Source organism: Indicator indicator, chromosome 1 (genome assembly GCF_027791375.1).
Source record: "Indicator indicator isolate 239-I01 chromosome 1, UM_Iind_1.1, whole genome shotgun sequence".
Classification (NCBI taxonomy): domain Eukaryota; kingdom Metazoa; phylum Chordata; class Aves; order Piciformes; family Indicatoridae; genus Indicator; species Indicator indicator.
Window position 1 is genome coordinate 57,322,580 of NC_072010.1, and position 20,655 is coordinate 57,343,234.

The following is a 20,655-nucleotide window of genomic DNA, read 5'->3' on the forward strand; positions in this document are numbered from 1 at the left end:
CAACAACTCCAAGCAAGGGTGCCTTTAGACAAATTGTTCATCATGTCTTACAAGAATTGAGACTGATTGCACTGAGATGGCCTTAAAATCTTCCACAGAAGTGTGTTTAAGAAATAAGACTTCCAGGACCTGAAGAAATTTCAGTGTGTGGGTAATCAATCCTTGTCTATTAGTAACTACTTATTTTGGCATTGTATGAGCTTGGGCAATCACTGCATACCTGAAGGATAGCCAAGGAATCAGGCCCAGCCAACATGGATTTAGGAAGGGCAGGTCCTGCCTCACCAACCTGATCTCCTCCTATGATCAGGTGACCCGCCTGGTGGACGTGGGAAAGGCTGTGGATGTAGTCTACCTGGACTTCAGCAAGGCCTTTGACACTGTCCCCCACAGCAAACTCTTGGCCAAACTGGCAGCTTGTGGCTTGGACAGCAGCACTCTGCACTGGGTTAGGAACTGGCTGGAGGGCAGAGCCCAGAGAGTGGTGGTGAATGGTGCCACTGCCAGCTGGCAGCCTGTCACTAGTGATGTCCCCCAGGGATCAGTGCTGGGCCCCATCCTGTTCAATATCTTTATTGATGATCTGGATGAGGGGATTGAGTCCATCATCAGTAAATTTGCAGATGACACCAAGCTGGGAGCAGGTGTTAGAAGGTAGAAGGGCTCTGCAGAGGGACCTTGACAGGCTGGACAGATGGGCAGAGTCCAACATGATGGCATTCAACAAATCCAAGTGCCGGGTGCTGCACTTTGGCCACAACAACCCCATGCAGAGCTACAGGCTGGGGTCAGAGTGGCTGGAGAGCAGCCAGGCAGAAAGGGACCTGGGGGTACTGGTTGACAGCCGCCTGAACATGAGCCAGCAGTGTGCCCAGGTGGCCAAGAGAGCCAATGGCATCCTGGCCTGCATCAGGCATAGTTTGGCCAGCAGGAGCAGGGAGGTCATTGTACCCCTGTACACAGCACTGGTTAGGCCACACCTTGAGTACTGTGTCCAGTTCTGGGCCCCTCAGTTTAGGAAAGATGTTGAATTGCTGGAGCATGTCCAGAGAAGGGCAACGAGGCTGGTGAGAGGCCTTGAGCACAAGCCCTATGAGGAGAGGCTGAGGGAGCTGGGACTGTTTAGCCTGGAGAAGAGAAGGCTCAGGGGAGACCTCATTGCTGTCTACAACTACCTGAAGGGAGGTTGTAGCCAGGAGGGGTTTGGTCTCTTCTCCCAGGCAACCAGCAGCAGAACAAGAGGACACAGTCTCAAGCTGCGCCAGGGGAGGTTTAGGGTGGAGGTGAGGAGAAAGTTCTTCACAGAGAGAGTGGTTGGCCATTGGAATGTGCTGCCCAGGGAGGTGGTGGAGTCACCATCCCTGGAGGTGTTCAAGAGGGGATTGGACATGGCACTTGGTGCCATGGTTTAGATAGTCATGAGGTGTAGGGTGACAGGTTGGACTCGATGATCCTTGAGGTCTCTTCCAACCTTCTTGATTCTATTCTATTCCATTCCATTCCATTCCCTTGCTGTTACCTTAAAAATTGTTCCGCAAGACTTGTTAGACAGCTTTTCTAATGAGTGGATAGCTGGATAGCTATTTTGAGATACACTCATGGGTGCTGAGGGAACTGGCAGATGAGGTTGCTAACCCACTCTCTATTATATTCCAAAAGTCATGGCAGTCTGGGGAAGTCCCCACTGACTGGAAAAGGGGAAACATAACTCCCATTTTCAAAAGGGAAAAAAGGATGACCCAGGCAACTGTAGACCAGTCAGTCTCATCTCTGTGCCTGGTAAGATCATGGAGCAGATCCTCCTGGAGGCACTACTGAGACAAAAACAATGAAGAGGTGATTTGGTACAATCAGCACAGCTTCAGCAAGGGCAATTCCTGCCTGACAAACCAGGTGGCCTTCTATGACAAGGTCACAACATTAGCAGATGAAGGCAAGCAGCTGATGTCATTTACCTGGACCTAAGCAAAGACTTTGACACTGTCCTACACGACATCCTGATCTCAAACTGGTAAAGTCTGGGTTTGATGGATGGACCATTCAGTGGATAAAGAACTGGCTTGATGGCTGCACCCAAAGAGTGGCTGTCAGTGGCTCCGTGTCCAGGTGAAGGCCAGTGACAAGCGGAGTCCCTCAGGGCTCAGTCCTGGGACCAGTCTTGTTCAACATCTTTTTTGGTGACATGGACAGTGGCATTGAATGCACCCTCAGCAAGTTTGCTGATGACACCAAGCTGTGTGGTGCGGCAGACATGCTGGAGGGAAGGGATGGCATCCAGAGGGACCTTGACAGGCTGGAGAGGTGGGCACAAGCCAACCTCATGAGATTCAACAAAACCAAATGCAGGGTATTGCATCGGGGTCGGGGCAATCCCAAGCATCAATATAGTCTGGGCGGTGACTGGCTTCAGAGCAGCCCTGAAGAAAAGGACTTGGGAATGCTGGTGGATGAGAAGCTCAACATGAGCCACTAATGTGCACTTGCAGCCCAGAAAGCAAACCACATCCTGGGCTGCATCAAGAGAAGCATAGCCAGCAAGTTGAGGGGGAGGTGATTCTGTCCCTCTATTCTGCTGTATTGAGACCCCACCTGGAGTACTACATCCACTTCTGGAGCTGGTATTACAAGAAGGATCTGGAGGTGCTGAAACGTGTCCAGAGGAGGGCCACGAGGATGATCAGAGGGCTGAAGCACCTCTCCTATGAAGAGAGACAGAGTTGGAGCTATTCAGTCTGGAGAAGGCTCTGAGTTATCTTTGAAATAAGTTTTATGCACTTAAAAGGATCACAGTATGTTAGGGGTTGGAAGTGACCTCAAGGAGATCACCAAGTCCAACCCCCCTGCCAGAGCAGGACCATAGAATCTAGCGTAGGTCACACAGGAACGCATCCAGACAGGTCTAGAAAGTCTGCAGAGAAGGAGACTCCACAACCACTCTGGGGAGCCTGTTCCAGTGCTCTGTGAACCTTACAATAAAGTTCTTCCTCATGTTGAGGTGGAACTTCCTGTGCTGTAGTTAACATCTATTGTCCCTTGTCCTGTCACAGGGCAGAAGTAATAAGAGGCTGTCCTTTCCTTCCTGACACCCAGCCCTCATATATTTATATACTTCATTAGATTTCCTGTTAGTATTTTCCTCTCCAGACTGAAAAGCCCCAGGTCTTTCAGCCTTTCATCATAGGGCACGTGCTCCAGTCCCTTAATCATCCTTGTAGCCCTCTGTTGGACTCTCTCAAGGAGACCCTGTCCCTCTTGAACTGGAGAGCACAGAACTGGATGCAGTATTCCAGGTGGGGCAAGAGTAGAGGGGGAGGAGAACCTCCCTCAATCTGCTGGACACATTCTTCTTAATGCACCCCAGGATACCATTTGCCTTCTTGGGCACAAGGGCACATTGCTGTCCTATGGGTAACTTGTTATCCACCAGGACTCCTAGGTCCTTCTCCATGGAGCTGCTGTTTAGCAGATTGCCTCCTGACCTGTCTTACTGCAAAATGCTCTTCCTTTATGCTTTTTTAAAACATGAATTTAGCTAAATGTGGGTCATAAAAATTCTGACTCTTCTTTTTTATAGATTTCGTATATGATCTCAGCATGGGCCAGAATGTGTAAAATTCTTGGAAAGGAATTTCAGCAGTACCTTCCTGTTGTAATGGGACCTTTAATGAAGACTGCATCCATTAAACCTGAAGTAGCTCTTCTAGACAGTATGTTTAAGATAATGTTGTTCTTGAAATACAGAAATGATCTTGTAGCACTTTTGGATTTTATTTTTTTAATTCTCTCTCTCTATAACAGCACAAGATATGGAGAATATGAGTGATGATGATGGTTGGGAATTTGTAAACCTAGGAGATCAGCAAAGTTTTGGAATTAAAACTGCAGGCCTTGAAGAAAAAGCAACTGCATGCCAAATGCTGGTAAGTGATGGAAAGACTCTTTAGTGTTAAATTAAATAGTTGAGCTTTTCTTCAGATTTATAGTTTTAAGCTTGGATTTTCAGTACATCATTGTGTGTGGCTTACTTGATTAAAAATAGTTTCTTTAGTTTAGAACTTCAATTTTGAAGATTAACAGATAGTTCTTCTTTGTTAGCTAAACTTCTAAGGAATTGGAAGTGTTACAGAGTCGTTCCTTTTTGCAAATATGGATGTTTTTGAATTTGCTTTGAAAAAGCATATATACTAAAAACTCTTGCTGCCCAGGGTTTCTTCAAAATGTTACAGTGAAGGAACTAGGTAAATGGATTGCTATGCTTTTTTTTTAATAAAAAGCTTAAACTTCTTTAACAATCTTTTTCACCATTACGTAGTTGAAGAATATTAGTAACAGTATTTTCCCTTAAAGGTGGCATTTCCATGCTTTGTTTCAGGTTTGCTATGCAAAAGAACTAAAAGAAGAATTTGTGGAGTACACAGAGCAAGTCGTAAAGCTGATGGTTCCCTTGCTGAAATTCTACTTCCATGATGATATCCTACTAACAAATTCTCCTGTGAAAATGGAAATTTAGTTTGGAAGAACAAAGTCATGCTTACTATTTTCCTAAATGAGCTGAAAGTGCTAGTGTTAAAATATTCTGTTGCTTTGTAGCAGAAATTTTCTGTGAACATTTTACACACTATTTTAGGCAGTGTATCCTACTTTTCCCCCAGTTTCTTTTTAAAGAAGCATGTAACATTAAAAACAAACAGTAGAGAAAGTGATGTTTATGCTAGCCAAGTGAAGGAAAACTTGACTAGCTTTTCTATCGTGGCTCTAAACAGGCTTGAAACAACTTCTAAATAGCAAATGGTTTAATTTTCCTGTGATTTTAATTTGTATCTAATTAAGAAATAAAATGCTCTGAACAATCCATTTCAGGTAGAAAACTAATGACTTTGGTATGGTGGTCAGAGGTTAAATTCTAAGCACTTTATGTTGGTCTTTATTGTATTATTTCCTTAATAATCAAACGTGTTCGAGTGGCAGCAGCAGAGTCAATGCCCCTCCTTCTTGAATGTGCTAGATTTCGTGGGCCAGAGTACCTTACAGAGATGTGGCACTTCATGTGTGATGCGCTTATCAAAGCCATTGGTGCAGAACCAGATTCAGATGTTCTCTCAGACATAATGCATTCTTTTGCAAAGGTAACGTTCTTTAGAAATTTTGTGACATTGCTTTTTGTGGTAAGAAATTACATGTTTCTTTTTTTGCAAGAGCCAAAATGCAAAAATATTGACAAAAAGTACCAGATTTGCTCATTTTTACTGCAAACCACTGTATAGTGATATTATCTTTGAGCATTAATTGCAGTATAAACGTTCTATTGGCATTATTTCTGCTAGCTATCTAGCAGAGCATGTGTTGATACTGTGTGCTTAGATTTCATTGAGATTGTTCATTTAACTTAAAGTTGAAAAACATAATTTTATTTCATTAGTGCATTGAGGTAATGGGAGATGGATGCCTTAACAATGAACACTTCGAAGAACTTGGAGGAATATTAAAAGGAAAACTAGAAGAGCACTTTAAAAATCAAGAATTAAGACAGGGTAAGTTAATATGTACATTAAAGCAGAATTCCTAATAATTCTGAGACAAAACAGGCAGAAGAGGCGGTTCGCATTTCTTTAATTTGTGTATTTACGTAAGGTAATTGGTCTTTGAAACAACAGAATTCATGAGTTAAAATTCTGAGTCCTGGGAGGACGAAGGTGGCATAATTTGCAAAAATGGACAGGTTTACTGTGCATGTGTCTATGGTGGTATTTCTGTTGATTTTTTTTGTTTGGTTGTTTTTTTTCATTTGAAGCCTTTGCAGTTTTCTTAAAGCAGTGATACCTTCTTATATTTATGCACTTCTCTTGTCCTTGTGGACGAACTGGTGTGTTTATTTCTATCTTAGGAACTGTCTTATGCTTCTTGTTTTTCTGTGAAAGTGGTTTGAAGCTTTTTAAGTACAGAAAATTCCTGTTACATCTTCAGCTGTCATTTCCTATTTTCTAAATTTGTTTCTGCATAATTTTTTTTCCATTTTATAGTCTTCTTACGCACTTGTAGAAATGTAATGTTTTAATTTTTAAATTCTTTTTTCATTTAGTAAAAAGACAAGATGAAGACTATGATGAACAAGTTGAAGAGTCATTACAAGATGAAGTAAGTTGGTTTGGGGAGTTTTTCTACTCTAAGGCGGCAGGATAGAAATACATTACATAGATGTAGTATGCTTTAATTGAGTAGCATAGTATATCTGTGGAATTACTTCATTCTGCACAAATGTTCTGTTACCATATTGGTTAAAACTTCTAGTAAGAAATGGGTCATAGTTGCATGTGTGAATTAGAAAATACGAAAGTTTTCCTTGTCAGGTGTAATGAAGTAGTTCAGGATATAGCGCTTCATTTTCTTCATCCTCTTAAACAATTTTTAGTGACTTGAAATAGTCTGCTGTCAAATGCTGTATCAGTGATAATATAAAGCTGACTTGCCTTTGTGCCTTATGGTTTAGGCAACTCTTAGCCTTGAGTATACCTCTGATACCTAAACCTCTGGCATGTCAGATCAGGAGCCTGTCTCGTAGAATAGACCTAGTATCGAAGGAGGACAGCAGGATGAATACCTGACCTAGTATGTTTGCTGATGCAAGAATGCCAAATAAACTACTCATCTGCTCAGATACCAACTGACTTTTCACTCTGCAGTGATGGTAGAAGAGATAGCTATTAAATTATTGTTGGTACAGAGAGTAATAGAAAATAAGTTACTGCTGCTTATAACATGAGTCATAGAGGATACTTGGTAAATTTAAGAACTAAGACATTTTTGCCACACATTGCAGGTGTGAAGCTTGTGAACTGTTATGAAACTTGTTTACAGGAGTTTAACCTGTATGCAGTCTCCAGAATATCTTAACATATTGGGCATCTATATGTAAATACTTTCTCAAATGTAATGCTGTCCTTGAGTACCTTTCTTTTGAGAACATTCCCTTAGCATTCACAATTTTTGGTGCCTACATACTGCTTGGGATCAAAAAAATAACAAAACTCAAGTTCTGAGCCAAGAGCCTTTCCTGAATTTTCTCCCTTTCTTATTTGCAATGTTTACTGTTCATTCTTACAACCAGTGAGTTAGGTGGTTTGTTATGTTGTGTCACTGTACCGATAAGAGAAATGCTGGCATGCAGCAGTTTCAGAAAAGCTGAATGAATACTCTGCAACAGAGTTGCAAGGCATTAAAAAAAATCTTTAATTTACATTTGACCTTGCTGATTGATTTTTTTTTTTTTTTTTTTCTCCCCCCTAATATTTTTTAAGACTGCAAGGAAGACTTGTCTTCATTACCTTGTAAAAGTAGGAGTGGGACCAGAATGTTATTTGTCATATGGACAGAATTAACATATGGTAATGAGTAACATTTTGGTATATACCTTTGGTCCCAGAATATGTTTATGTTCCTCAAGGCAGCAGAAACAGAGTGTAAAAAGTCATGAGAGAGAGTCAAACAGTGGTTTCAGTAAGATATCCAGCCCTGGTTTAGGGAATAAACTGAACTGCCAATTTGATAGAGGGCAGGAGAAGGCATACAGTAGGCAAGTGTTATGCTCTCCCCCTTAGAATCTGTTATCAGGTGTTGGTAAACAGGCCTTACCTTGCAGCGTGCTGCAGCAATTCTCTGCCTCTGCTTTCGTTTGTGTGTATGTTCCAGAGTTACCGCTTGAATTATGTCTTGAGAACGCAGTTATCTATCTAGGGAAGCTTTAAGTATCTAGTTATGGGAAGCTGCCTATTACATGAGAAATACTTAATAGTTTCTCACTAGGGTCCAGAAACTGTTTTTCATGCCTGTTAAAAGCATAAACCAGTTAAAGGAATCATGCTGAGTACAGCAGAATGTGCTTTAAAACAAAGTTAAAAGGGCTTTCCCTACACAAGTGTATCCAGGGAACAATCCTCTCTTGCAGATCGAACATGAATTAATAGGTGAATCTGAGCTAAGGATCTTTACTTCACCAGTTTGATGCATTAATTGGGCAAAGGTGACAAATGAAGTGATAAGAGGAAAAGGGCTTTCTATCTTCTGCAAAGAAAATGTACTGAAGCCAGTGTGCACGTGACAATGATTGTCTTGATAAATTTTTTGACTGAAACAAACTTTGAAGTCCTAGGCAGCTGAGTACTAGCAAGAGACGTATATTTTTAAGAAGGGTAAAAAGGAGGACCCTGCGAACTACCAACCAGTCATTCTAATTCTATGCCTCGTGAAGTCATGGAACAGATTTTCTTAGAAGCTATGTCAAGGCACATTGAAGACAGGGAGATGATAGAGACAGCTGGTGTGGCCTCACAAAGGACAAATCATGCCTGACTAATCTGGCAGCTTCTGTGGCAGAGTGGCTGCATGGCCAGCCATGCAACTGATATCATCTGTCTTCACTTCTGAAAGGCCTTTGACATGGTCCCACACAACAACCGTGTCACTGAATTGGATGGACTGTTTAGTGGATAAGGAATTGGCTGGATGGCCATATGCGAAGAGTTGCATTCAGTGGCTCAGTGTCCAAATGGAGATCAGTTAAAAGGAGTTCCCTCAGGGGTCTCTACTGGGACCAGTTCTCTTCAATAGCTTTATGAACAACATAGGTAGTGGGATGAAGTGCACTATCAGCAAGTTTGCATATGACACCAAGCTGAATGGTATAGTTGGTGCATTTGAGGTATGGTATGCCATCCAGAGAGACCTGTCCAGACTTAAGAGTTAGTCCCATGCAAAACTTGTGAAGTTCAACAAGGCCAAGTGCAAGGTTCTACACCTGGATTGGGGTGATTCCTAGTATCAGTACAGGTTGGGGATGCAAGCATTGACAGCAGCCCTATGGAAAAGGACTTGGAAATACTAGTAGGTGAAAAATTGTACAGGAGTCATCAGCTAGCACTTGCAGCCCAGAAAGCCAGCCATATCCTTGGCTGCATCAAATGAGTGTGGCCAACAGGTCAAAGGATGTGAATCTCCTGCTCTTGTGTGTATGTCCCCATTTGGGGACATACAGCTCTGGGGTCACCAGTACAAGAAAGATACAGACCTGATAATGTGGATCCACAGGAGGGCCACAAAAACGATCAGAGGGTGGGAAAGCACCTCTCCTAATGAGGAAAGGCTGAGAGGGTTGGGGTTGTTCAGCCTGGAGTAGAGGCAGCTCTGGGGAGACCTTCTTGTGGCCTTTCAATATATATAGAGGGGGTTCACTTGGAGAGAGACCTTTTACCAGCATCTGTTTACAGGACAAGAGGCAATGAGTATAGGTCTAGACTGAATATCAGGAAGAATTTTTGCAATGAGGGTGGTGAGACACTGAAACAGGTTGCCCATGGAAGTTGTGGATGCCCTATCATTGGAAGCATTCATGGTTAGGTTGGATGTGGTTTTGAGCAGCTGCATCTAATGAAAGATGTCCCTGTCTACGGCAGGGAGGCTGGACTAAACAATGTTTCAAGGCCCCTTCCAACTCAAACCACTCTGTGATTAGACCAAGAGTTGAAAAAATGGGCTTTGAAAGACTGGGTTTACAAAATAAATAATTGAATCACTTTATTCCATTAGTTAGAATTAGACCTTAGAATTTCATGTTACTTCCACTATTTTAAAGATTGTTGGTCTTAAAGTGACTTGTGTCCATTTCCTATCAGGATGACAATGACGTTTATATTTTGACTAAAGTATCGGACATTCTGCACTCAATATTCAGCAGTTATAAGGAGAAGGTACTGCCATGGTTTGAAAGGCTACTTCCACTAATTGTCAACCTAATTGTAAGTACCTTGCTTTCTTTTAATTTGGCTTAGATTCCATTCTGGAATCTTCGTAAACTTGGTAGATAAAATGTGGCGATTACTTCTTCACAAAATAGAGGCAGCTGAAGATTTTATTTTGGATCAAGCACAAAATTGTTAACCTATGCTTTTTAAACACCCGCATTGTTGTGCTACTTCTAATGTTTTGCAAGACCCAGGGTCACTGATACACAAAATTATTTTGAGAAATTTGTTTTGCCTGGGAGTGTCAGATACTAAAAGTGATTTCAAGAGGGCTAAAAAAGTGTTGCAGACTATTGGGAAAAATTGAAACTGAAATAGGTAATTCAGTGTGAAATGGAGGTAAAGGATTCAGCCTAAAAATAATTATGCTTTTAATTAGCTCAAATATTCACCTGGATTTTTGTTTTATGATGTTGTTGCACATACTCCTACAGCAAATTCAGTGTTTGTAAAAATGAATTTAATCCATGAAGATTTTAACAAAAATACCAGACCACTGTTGCTATGATTGTTCTGTTGATACAGTCACCGACTTGATGGATGGACTGTTCCATGGATAAGGAATTGGCTGGAGAAATGAGCAATTTTGAGGTGGCTTAAATGAGCAATTTTGAGGTGGCTTAAATGAGCAATTTTGAGGTGGCTTAAATGAGCAATTTTGAGGTGGCTTAAATGAGCAATTTTGAGGTGGCTTAAATGAGCAATTTTGAGGTGGCTTAAATGAGCAATTTTGAGGTGGCTTAAATGTTACCTGTTTTTGATGCAGTGTCCACATAGGCCATGGCCGGACAGGCAGTGGGGACTATGCATTTTTGACGATATCATAGAGCACTGCAGCCCCTACTCATTCAAATACGCTGAATACTTCCTGAGGCCAATGCTACAGTCGGTATGTGACAATAGCCCAGAGGTTAGGCAAGCAGCTGCCTATGGTGTTGGAGTTATGGCACAATTTGGTGGGGACAGCTATCGTCCTTTTTGCACAGGTAGGTACATGCATCTGATGAAAACTGAATTTGTGATTTGGGGGTGGTGTGGGTTGGTAGAAAAACTAATAAAATTTTTGTTAATACTGTCTCTTCCCTTTGAGAGAGTGAAATAGATTGCTAACATAACCTGTTTGGTAGACTGGTGATGATTAGCAAAGTTACCTGAGTTCCTTGGGCTTGTAATGATGTTCTGCTTAATAACATTTCTGTTGTAACACTTACTGCTTAACAAGACTTGATGTACATCATCTTCTAAAATTTTTTTGAAAAATAGGCTTGACACATTGATTTAATAAAAAATAGTTTTCTGGTACACACCTGTCTCATAGTTACTTGTTATTAATACTAATATAGTTACATACCTATGCAAACCTTTTTGGATGCCTGGAAAAATTATACAAGTGACCTGTATTAAGGAGCAGCCTAGAATACAACTAATGTGGGTCTCTGCTTTCCCATTATATAAAAAGGAGCCTAATTTCTGTGACCCAAGACATAAAATGAGTGTCATAATGCCTATTAGAAACACTTTGCTTTCTTTCTGAATATCTTGAGTTTCTTTAAAACTTCAAATTTGTCTTGAATTTAAATTTTTGTCTGCTGGCAGTCTTCTTGCCAGTCAATGAATTCAGTGTTCCACACACATTAGCAGAGGTTTCCTTCCGGTTTTTTTTTACAAAAAAATTGGTCTGCTGTTTCAAATATGTGTTTCAACTGAATCTTAAATGAAAACTCAATTCAGTGATGCTCTGGAGAAAATAAGAACCATACACTAGGGATAAAATAGGGCTTTAACATAAGTCTTAGATCAATAGAGGTCAAGACAGCTCTAATTTTGGACTTTTGGGGATTCTGGCATCTGTTGAAGTCTTAATTTTATTTTTAATTCATTAGACTGTACCTTGGCCCACTTAAAGTTTAACAATATTGATCCTTTATATCTGGACAAATAATCCTTGATTAAACCCAGACACTTGGCTTTTCCTTTAGCTGTATATTTAGATTAGATCTTTTTACTTTACATCATACAGCTTATTAGCAGGCATCTCAAAAATTTTCACATGTACATGAAAGAACTTGGTTGTTTAGTTCAATCAATGGAGATGTGTTATGATCAGAAAGTTAAATCTATGGCATGAGCAGCTGTCTACCCCATAGGTTTTACTATGTTCTCACAAGGTTTGTGAGCTTTTATTTATAACTTCATTTGTTTACTGATTAATATGTAGCACTGACATGTTGTTCTGTTGTAAGTTTGTAGCAGTATGTTAAAGTCTAAACACTACTCAGAAAAAGCAGATACATTAATGCGAGTGGGTTTGGCCCTCAGCTGGAAAATTACAATGTAAAGGTAACTTGTAAATGACAGAAGAGCTGCTTTATGATGAAACAAAGAATTAAAAATAGATGAACTAAATTACAAAGAAATAAGATTGAAGGAAAGTCTACAGAAAATCAAGTAACATTCTAAATGTGGTTACAAAAATTGTGACCGACAACATTGCTTCTGTTATGTATTTTTTATAGCTGCTAAATTCTTCAAAAATCTAATTCAGTGAGGTTAATATAGCAAGTATCATTGTGTTATTCAACTGCAAAGCTGCCACGTACTCATCAAAATGAAACAGTGTGACATCTTGCTCTTCCTTAGTAATTGGAGTTATTTTGAAGTGTGTTTTCTGCACAATTCCACAACCTGTTTTCTGTGCTGATGCAGAATTTCACAGTTTGAGCATTTTTAGCGAAAGAATACAAAGGCAGAGTGCTCTGAAGTCTGCTTGGACACTAGTAGCTAAAAATATATATGTTCATTTAGAAGTGTGTATGTGGTTACCCACATAACTTTGAAAATATAATTGCTATTAGCCTAGTCATAAAATTGTCAGGTTTCCTTAATGTTTAATTTTTAGAATCTAAACTGCCAAGTGGGCTCACCAGATGAGATTACTCCTATTGCCTTTTCCTATTGCACGCTTCGGTGGTGGGAGGTGTGTCTGTGTACACACATATTTATATATAATGTCCACAAACAATAGATGTGCAGCCGGCATATGCTGTGGCCATGCACTACAGTCCAAATTAACGTGAATGTCACTGCATCAGTGTTTTTCATCATCCCATGTTTATAGATCCTGTTATATTAAAAATATCACGCTTGTTACCTGTGTTTTTACTCTAAGGTATGATGTCTTGTACATCGTAGGCTGCATAACTCCAGTTGAGTGACACAGGAAATTAATTTCTTTTAATACCTTAACTCAAAAAGCAAATTCAAACTTGCAGTAGCTGTTTTCTTTTGTTTCCTTGGATAGTTTTAGCTGGTTTTCATCTAATGATGATTGAGCAGGGAAGAACCTAGAAACAATGGGATGTTGGGATTTTGGTGCTTGGGCCACAAAATAGGCCATTTTTACTGTGTGCTGTAGTCTCATGTAGAATTTGATGTTAATAGAATGTAACTTGATGGTGCATTAAACTTTATTCTTGTGTTGTTTAACAATTAGAGGCGCTTCCATTGCTGGTGAGAGTCATTCAGTCACCAGATGCCAAAACCAAAGAGAATGTCAATGCAACAGAGAACTGCATTTCAGCTGTAGGAAAGATAATGAAGTTCAAGCCTGACTGTGTAAATGTGGAAGAGGTCCTGCCACATTGGTTATCATGGCTTCCACTTCATGAAGATAAAGAGGAAGCTGTTCATACCTTCAATTATCTATGTGACTTAATTGAGAGGTAAGGCCAAGTCTCAACATGGATGCAGAAAGTCAGATTGCTTGCAGGTTCTTTCCTTCCATTCATTTTCTAAAAGAGAGAATCTGTTAATATGCTTTGGAGAAGATAATTTGGAATGTCAGAACTAAGCCTTCCATGATGTTATTGCTTGCCTTTTTAAAGGAGAGGAAGAAAAAAAGAAGTGTTGTCAGCCTAAGTAATGTCTATGGCTTGAAAAAATTTGACTGCGTTCTATACATCTGATGGAAAAGATCAGCTGGCAACTAGTACAGAGAATTTCAGAAAAAATTTAATACTCTGATTACATATCAGCTGTAATAACTGGTCAGCTCCTATTGCTTAAGAGCAGCACACGTGCCCTTGCAGCCTTCTTTTCAAAATGAAGTAGAGAAGTAATGCAGATACGTTCATGGTATAGTGCTGTCTCTCTTAATAAATTTGTCATAATAATTTTGGTTGTTATTGAAAGCATCTTGACCCCACAGCGTGTTCTTCAGATTTGTGCTCCTTCTCATAGGTCAGTGGAGAGAATAACTGACAATTTGTCCTTCATAACTGAGTGTAAGCATGTCTGCTTATAAAACATTATGTAGTAGCCCTGTTCTGCATGATGCTGTATTGTGTCTTAGAAAAACAAAGAAAATAACCTAGACTCTCCACAGTCTTTCCTACTATATGAATACTTTGTATCTTATCTCTTTATTGAGGCAAGGTCTCAATGTGTGGTGTCAGCTGAGGTCCCTAGATTGATAAAAATGCAGTTGTGTAGAGATGCCATGTTAATACTACATATATAGGAATCAGAAATTACAGTACTAGCACACTTTTGTACTCAATTCTGTACAGGTGGCTCAGCCTTGCTATGTACTTCTCTGGAGTCCCTTCAGTCATAGTCCCTTCACAGCCTCTGCATTCAAACAGTGGTAGGTGGCAGGGCTTGCAAGTAGATAATGTTTTCCACTCAGATCCCTGGTTGCCAGTATTCCACATCAATACTTGGCAGTGAAATAGGGAGCAGAACTGTTACTTGCTGTGTCAGTGAGTGCTGGTGGACAGCTGAAGTCACTGGTGCTCTTCACACCAGTAACACAACCTCCACCCCCTTGCAGTACTGAGCGAGAGAGCAGCAAGCTCTTACAGGCAGGGTATTTCTGTCACGCTATTTACGGTTCCATCTGCATGGAACTCAACCATTCTGTAAGGTTCAGAACTTCTTCCTGATAAAGTGTAGGCTGGTTAAATATTAACAGGAGAGGGAACATTCTGTTAGCAGGCAGCAAAGCTATGCAGACTTATTCACCTGAGTGAAACTTAGGTGTAAATAAGCAACTTTAGAATAACATACTTCAAAATTGCTGAACTCATATGTAAATTGTTTGATGTTTAGCTAAAAATATTAATTTGTAGTATATATTTTGATTGTAACAGCAACAATCCGGTTGTCCTCGGTCCCAACAACTCTAACCTTCCCAGAATATTTGGAATAATTGCTGATGGTGTAATTCACGAAGCTATTAAACATGAAGATCCATGTACCAAGCGGTTGGCTAATGTGGTTCGTCAAGTGCAGGTAAAGAAAGGCTTTCTTTGGTAAAAAGGGCACATTGAGAACCAACTTTCGGAAATAGCTAAACTGTTAACTTCAAGAATCTTGTCTCCTTAGAAAATTATGCTTCAGACAGAGATCTTTGCTCATTCCTTGAACCATTAATTATTAAATTTGGTAACATTTTGAATGAAGTCTGTCTCTTCTGATAAACTTCAGAAGCTGATTAATTTTGAAAATGAAGATATGCAGCTAGCTAACTAACATGCTAGCCAGTATCATTTTTTGCAGGTCGTTTTTTCCACCACCTCTGCCCCCCACCCCCAGTGTCAGAAATTAAAGTCCAGAGAGAAATCTGCTTGTCTTTGTATCAGTGAACTGCATTACAGGATTTGATTCAGCATGTGGTTCCTGTAAGTCCCCAGCACCCTGTGGTGACAGACTAATAAAGCAAAGGCTTCAGCAAACCACAAACAATTTTTTACTATTGCCCTCTTTAATCCAGTGCAAATATACGCAACTGTTCAATGTTTTCCCTGCCTTCAGGGAACTGCCTCAAAGTTCATTTTGTTTGTGTCATTGTGAGCACTTAACAGTGATGGGGATGTCCCAAGTATTTAAGCTGCACCTCTTGACAGTATTGGAAGTGATAGTGCTCACAGGACAAATCTGATCTGGGGCCAAATATTATCAGGTGGATGTGCTTGACAGTTGCAGCACTTAATGATACAAAGTAGTGTGCCTGGCAAGGATATAGCATAGACGATTTGGAGCAGCAGCAATTCAATTATTGTCCATTCTGCCTGTCATGCTTTGGCAAAACTTAGGTTCAAGAATTTTAGGAATACTTCATTTTGGAAAGGATTCACTTGGATGAGTGTATCAAACCATGAGGTGTGTTATCTCTGGTAGAAAATGCTTGTTGAAACTGAAGGCATAAAAATGAAACCAAGAAAAGTTTCAAAGTGAAAAGTGGCTGCTCCAGATTCTGACAAATAGGAATCCTTTGTGTTAGACTTGAAGTCTGGGTGTGGAACTTTCTATTTGAGCATGCTAAAGCATTTGTTTCACTTTTAACTTAAATGCTCAAGGCTAGTTGGTTATTTTTAAGTCTAATGAGACATAGATATGTAGATTAGTTGTGTATAGCAAAACCTTGCTTTGATAGGAATGGAAATATGGAAATACGACTTCTGTGTTGGTTAAATGATTTATCTTCAGATGGGAGGGGTGAGGAGGAAGTGAGGTGGATGATAAAATTCATGTACTCAAAAATACAGTATTAGTATGCTGTTACCAATCCTGTCTCTCTTCACACATAGTACTTTGACTTAGCAAAGCACTGTAAGTATTTTATACTGTGGTAAGAACTTTAAAGGCTATGTAGTTGTGAGCAGTCTGCCTGCTACAGCTTCCCAGATTGCAGGAGAAAGCTGGTCTTTCTATGATCTCAATGAGCTGTTCCACTGCCAACATCTGGCATGAAAAACATTATGGCCATAATTAGAATTAAACTTAGGTATTCTCAGGCCAGAAACCGTTCAGTGGAGAGTATAAATTTAAATGTGTCAGAAAAGTGGGAAGAACACATTTATTTCTGCAGTATTCCATTATACACTGAGAGTCTAAAATATCTAATATTATTTAAAACTAAGAACACCCAAACTCAATAGTTTCTTCAAATTCTGAGAATCCTTTTTTTTAAGGTATGCAAGAAAAGGGCATTATAATAGAACTGAACATAAAATATGTTAAATGTAAATTCAAACTTCTTTTTTTTTTTTATTCACTTCAAGTATACTGCTATCACAAAAGCCACTCTAAAGATTTAAAGCCAATCACCTGCAATGTTTTTCCCTGTCATTATCCTTCTAAAGAAAGCAGGGTGCCATTTGCTTCCAGCTTCTATTGATAAGTGAATAAATACTTTTCCAACCTTCTTCAATTTTCAGCATTTTCTGGTCCCATTAGAGCCACTCTCTACTGATGTTTACTTGAAAAGCTGATGTCTCAGCTGAGGGCTGTGGTAACACAGAGGAGGTATACTGAGGTGCAGTGTGGGTTTGCATATACCCAGGTAGATGCTCTGTGTACATTCTCTCCTCTCTGGGAAGTAGTTTGCTGTTCCTTTCCCTAAAGAGAATTCTGTGTGTTGGCAGCAGATTTTTGTGTGCACGCATACACATTGTATGTAGCAGGTCATGCTGTAATCACAATGCTCCTTTTCTCTGGATGCATTACTGGTGCACCAGTGCCCAAAAGATACTCTTGGCATTTATGCATGGTTCAGTTTTGCCTGAACATTGATCCTTTAACATCAATGCAAATGGAGCAAATAATTCAGGCTATGGTTAATTAAGAGGTGTTGGTTGTCATTTGACCCACTTAATTACAGGGAGTTTCAAGAATTTCAGATCAATTACTCTGATGCTATTTTCCCAGTGCTTGCTTCTGTTCAGCATTTTAGAACATCTCTAGTTGAACCTATGTAGGACTGTAACTGAATATTTCGGTCTGTTAGTTTTTGGTATGTATTGCAGGATTAAGCCCAGTGAAGGCTGAGCTTTGTGAAAATAGGAAAGTTTTTATAACGTGTTTCAGAAACTTGTCAGCTACACAAAGACAACTTCTCATTTGTTTTCTAGACATCTGGAGGACTGTGGACAGAATGCATATCACAGCTCAATGCAGATCAACAGGCAGCCATACAGGAGCTCCTGAACTCTGCTTGAAGGGCCTTAATTATCTGGAAGAAAACTAACTCCAAATAAACGTTTACCCTATTGCTTAGATTTCTTTTGTTTCTTTTTTGAGTAAAACCAGAACTTGTAGTGCGTGTAGGCCATTCTGCAACCTACAGGCAGTGGCAGCGAGAAGAAGCATTCTTTCAGAATGATGTTTAAATCGATTTCTATCCCACAACATGGAAGAAGTAAACCCTACAATAGCACTGAAGAGTATTTTTCTAACTATATAAGCCATCCATATGATGGTGAAAGGGAAACAAGATTAATTTTTCTCACTAGACGTAATGAATTAAGAAACAGCTTTAAGATCTTCAGCAGTAGATGTACGGTATACAAGATAAATGTTTCTCTACATCTAGTGTTAATTGTATTAATTGGAGTGTGAATCTTTGTAGGGCAGGAAGTGTCCTTCTGCCCAACAAGTTAGTAGATCAGAAGATGAAAAACTGAAGACAAACATCAAGCATGAAGACCTCATTGATCGCACATTCAGATTCCCCAAAACAGCTTGTACTGTGACTCAATGAGGAAAGCTGTTCAGCTTCCAGCCCTTGAATGTGAAGTCTTTGGCATGTCTGACAGTATCTCGTTCACTCCTCAATAAATTACATTGAAACACAAGAAGCTTGTGTAGAAGTTCAGTGATGTGTGGTTCCTTTAATTTCCTCTTGTGAAAAGATGCAAGTTACAAACTATACAAAACCGTAATTTTATATTTGAGACTTTGTATACTGTTGCCTACTACAGATTTTATGCATTTTTGTTTCTCAACTTTTTAACAAGTTTTTCACCCAAGTGTATGGAATGGAAAATTAATGGCATTCCTCTTATGATGGTAAATTTACATATCTTGGCTTAATGCTTGCATTTCATAACTTATAAAATGTAGTGTTGTTCCAGATGCAAACATGCAACATGCTCTGGCCACCCAGCAATACTGTTATACTAGTCTGTGTTTTATTTAAAACAGTCCTTTAATTGATGATCTGACCTGAAAGCGTCAAAGAATTTTCTAAGTCTTTTTGGTACTGCAAGAGCATTACACCATTTACCAGCTGCCATAGCAGCAAACGTAAGCATAAAGTATCTGATGTCTGAGAAAGGTGAGTGAAATTTTTGCACTTTGAAGATAAGGAACACATCTAGGAAGTGTTCAAGTCAATCTCAATAGTCTGTTAAAACATACAAATGGTTTTGAAGAAGGTGCAAGTTGTTTTTCTTTGTAACATGAAAAGATAGAACTTTGCATGTAATAAATTCCTGTCTTACTAAAGAACAAACTTAGTTTTACCTTTCAAAATGTTTCAATAAAACCCCAAACAATAAAAGGAATCTAGGATGAAATGAACTAGAACCAGCCCAGGACTGTTATATCCAAATATCTGTGACACAAACTGACATAACCCTAGGGGTTGACACTTGTTAGTTTAGAGGCAACTGAAACAGTTTAACAAAATACCTACTGCCCAGTTTCCACTCTGTTAAATAGTAGTATCCTGGATTTACAGAAATTCAGGCATTTATACATCTAGAAAATGAACCAGTACTGTGTGAGAACTAGTATTAGGTCAGTTATGTCAAGTGCAGGTCTTGACTACAACAATTGGGCTCTATCCTATTTTCTTTGTTGGGATATTTTTCAAGTAGTCTTTATTTAAATTTCCCCTCAGTCTAAAGCATTTGTTTTCCCTGAAGGTTGTTTTTTGTACTTTTTCTCAAAGCTTTATGCTTAGAATTTTTTTTTCTTTTCACTTCTTTGGACTACCATAACATGGAGAAAATAGTAGCACATTTGGTATTTCTTGGACATAGCATCAGCTTTGGCCTCTTGTAATTTAAGAGAGCAGCATGTAGGACACTTTCTTAATAGACCAACTTCAATCTTTTCCATTCTTTCAACCCAAGTAAGTGAGAACAAATGGAACCAGGAGATGGGATTGCTCTGTGTACTAGAGCTGGCACAGAAGCAACTGCACAAAGCTGCTCTGCCTCATTAACAATCTTTTTTCAAAGAAAAGGGTACAGAGACTGTAACAGCCTGACAGGTAGGTCAGTTCCAGTGGATTACCTGGAGGTCTTGTCTTGCCTGTTCACACTGACTTTGTCTCAGGGTATGTTCAAAAGCTTCTGTGGCGTTTTTTCAACTCAAAGTTTTAAAACTCTGCATTTCCTCTCCATACATTTAGCAGATGTTTGAACCACTAATCCTAGCTTTTTGGGTTCCTTAACTGATGTTTGCAGTACAGAATTTTTAAGTGCTTGGACAATATTACTTTCCACTGTACTGGATTACTGTTGCCTGAAGTGCGGAAGAACAGTAGCTTTATCAGCAGCTATCAAAAAATAAAAAGTAATCCTTCTGAATGAGTTGAAGGAATCCATGATGTGGGAAGGACTGTAGTCTTCTTTCAGCCATTCGTCTGAAGTATTACTTCAGTCATGCTTTATCAAAATGCTCAGCCATCACTTATGGTAAGAAATGCACCTGCTGTAGCATAAAGAGCAACACAAGCAATAACTGCTCTGCCTTTGCAGATCAGGGGAACTGAACCCACTCTAGACATCCATGCAAAAGTGTTCAAGGTTGTACTTTTAACAGTGAAAGCCAACTAGAAACTCCCCATGCTTTGGACACAGTGTTCCAGCACTGTCATTTCATTAGCTTTCTTAAGTGTTTGCTTTCAAAAGTAGCTCATCTCCTGTAGCTTAGGTGACTTTTCATCCAAACATATCTGTTCTTACTATTCTCAAGGTGAAACTACTTTTTGTTTGTAGCTGTAGGTTGCTAATGCAGATAAACGTCTAGTCCCTTTTGCCTGGCTTTGTCTACAAGATCTTCCTTGGAA

The 20,655-nt window shown here is 39.6% G+C and overlaps 1 protein-coding gene across 1 annotated transcript in view; it reads left to right on the top strand.

Moving 5' to 3' along the window:
- Nucleotides 1-18,402, top strand: part of IPO5 (importin 5) — a 51,372-nt gene extending 32,970 nt beyond the window's left edge. The window contains exons 16-26 of the mRNA XM_054390765.1: nt 3,575-3,707; nt 3,799-3,920; nt 4,373-4,469; nt 4,954-5,126; nt 5,420-5,531; nt 6,080-6,135; nt 9,666-9,788; nt 10,561-10,780; nt 13,288-13,516; nt 14,945-15,086; nt 17,708-18,402. Of these exons, the coding sequence (XP_054246740.1) occupies nt 3,575-3,707; nt 3,799-3,920; nt 4,373-4,469; nt 4,954-5,126; nt 5,420-5,531; nt 6,080-6,135; nt 9,666-9,788; nt 10,561-10,780; nt 13,288-13,516; nt 14,945-15,086; nt 17,708-17,794 (1,494 nt within the window). The 3' untranslated portion in view covers nt 17,795-18,402. The remainder of the gene's footprint in view (nt 1-3,574; nt 3,708-3,798; nt 3,921-4,372; nt 4,470-4,953; nt 5,127-5,419; nt 5,532-6,079; nt 6,136-9,665; nt 9,789-10,560; nt 10,781-13,287; nt 13,517-14,944; nt 15,087-17,707) is intronic.
- The last annotated feature ends 2,253 nt before the right edge of the window (nt 18,403-20,655 follow it).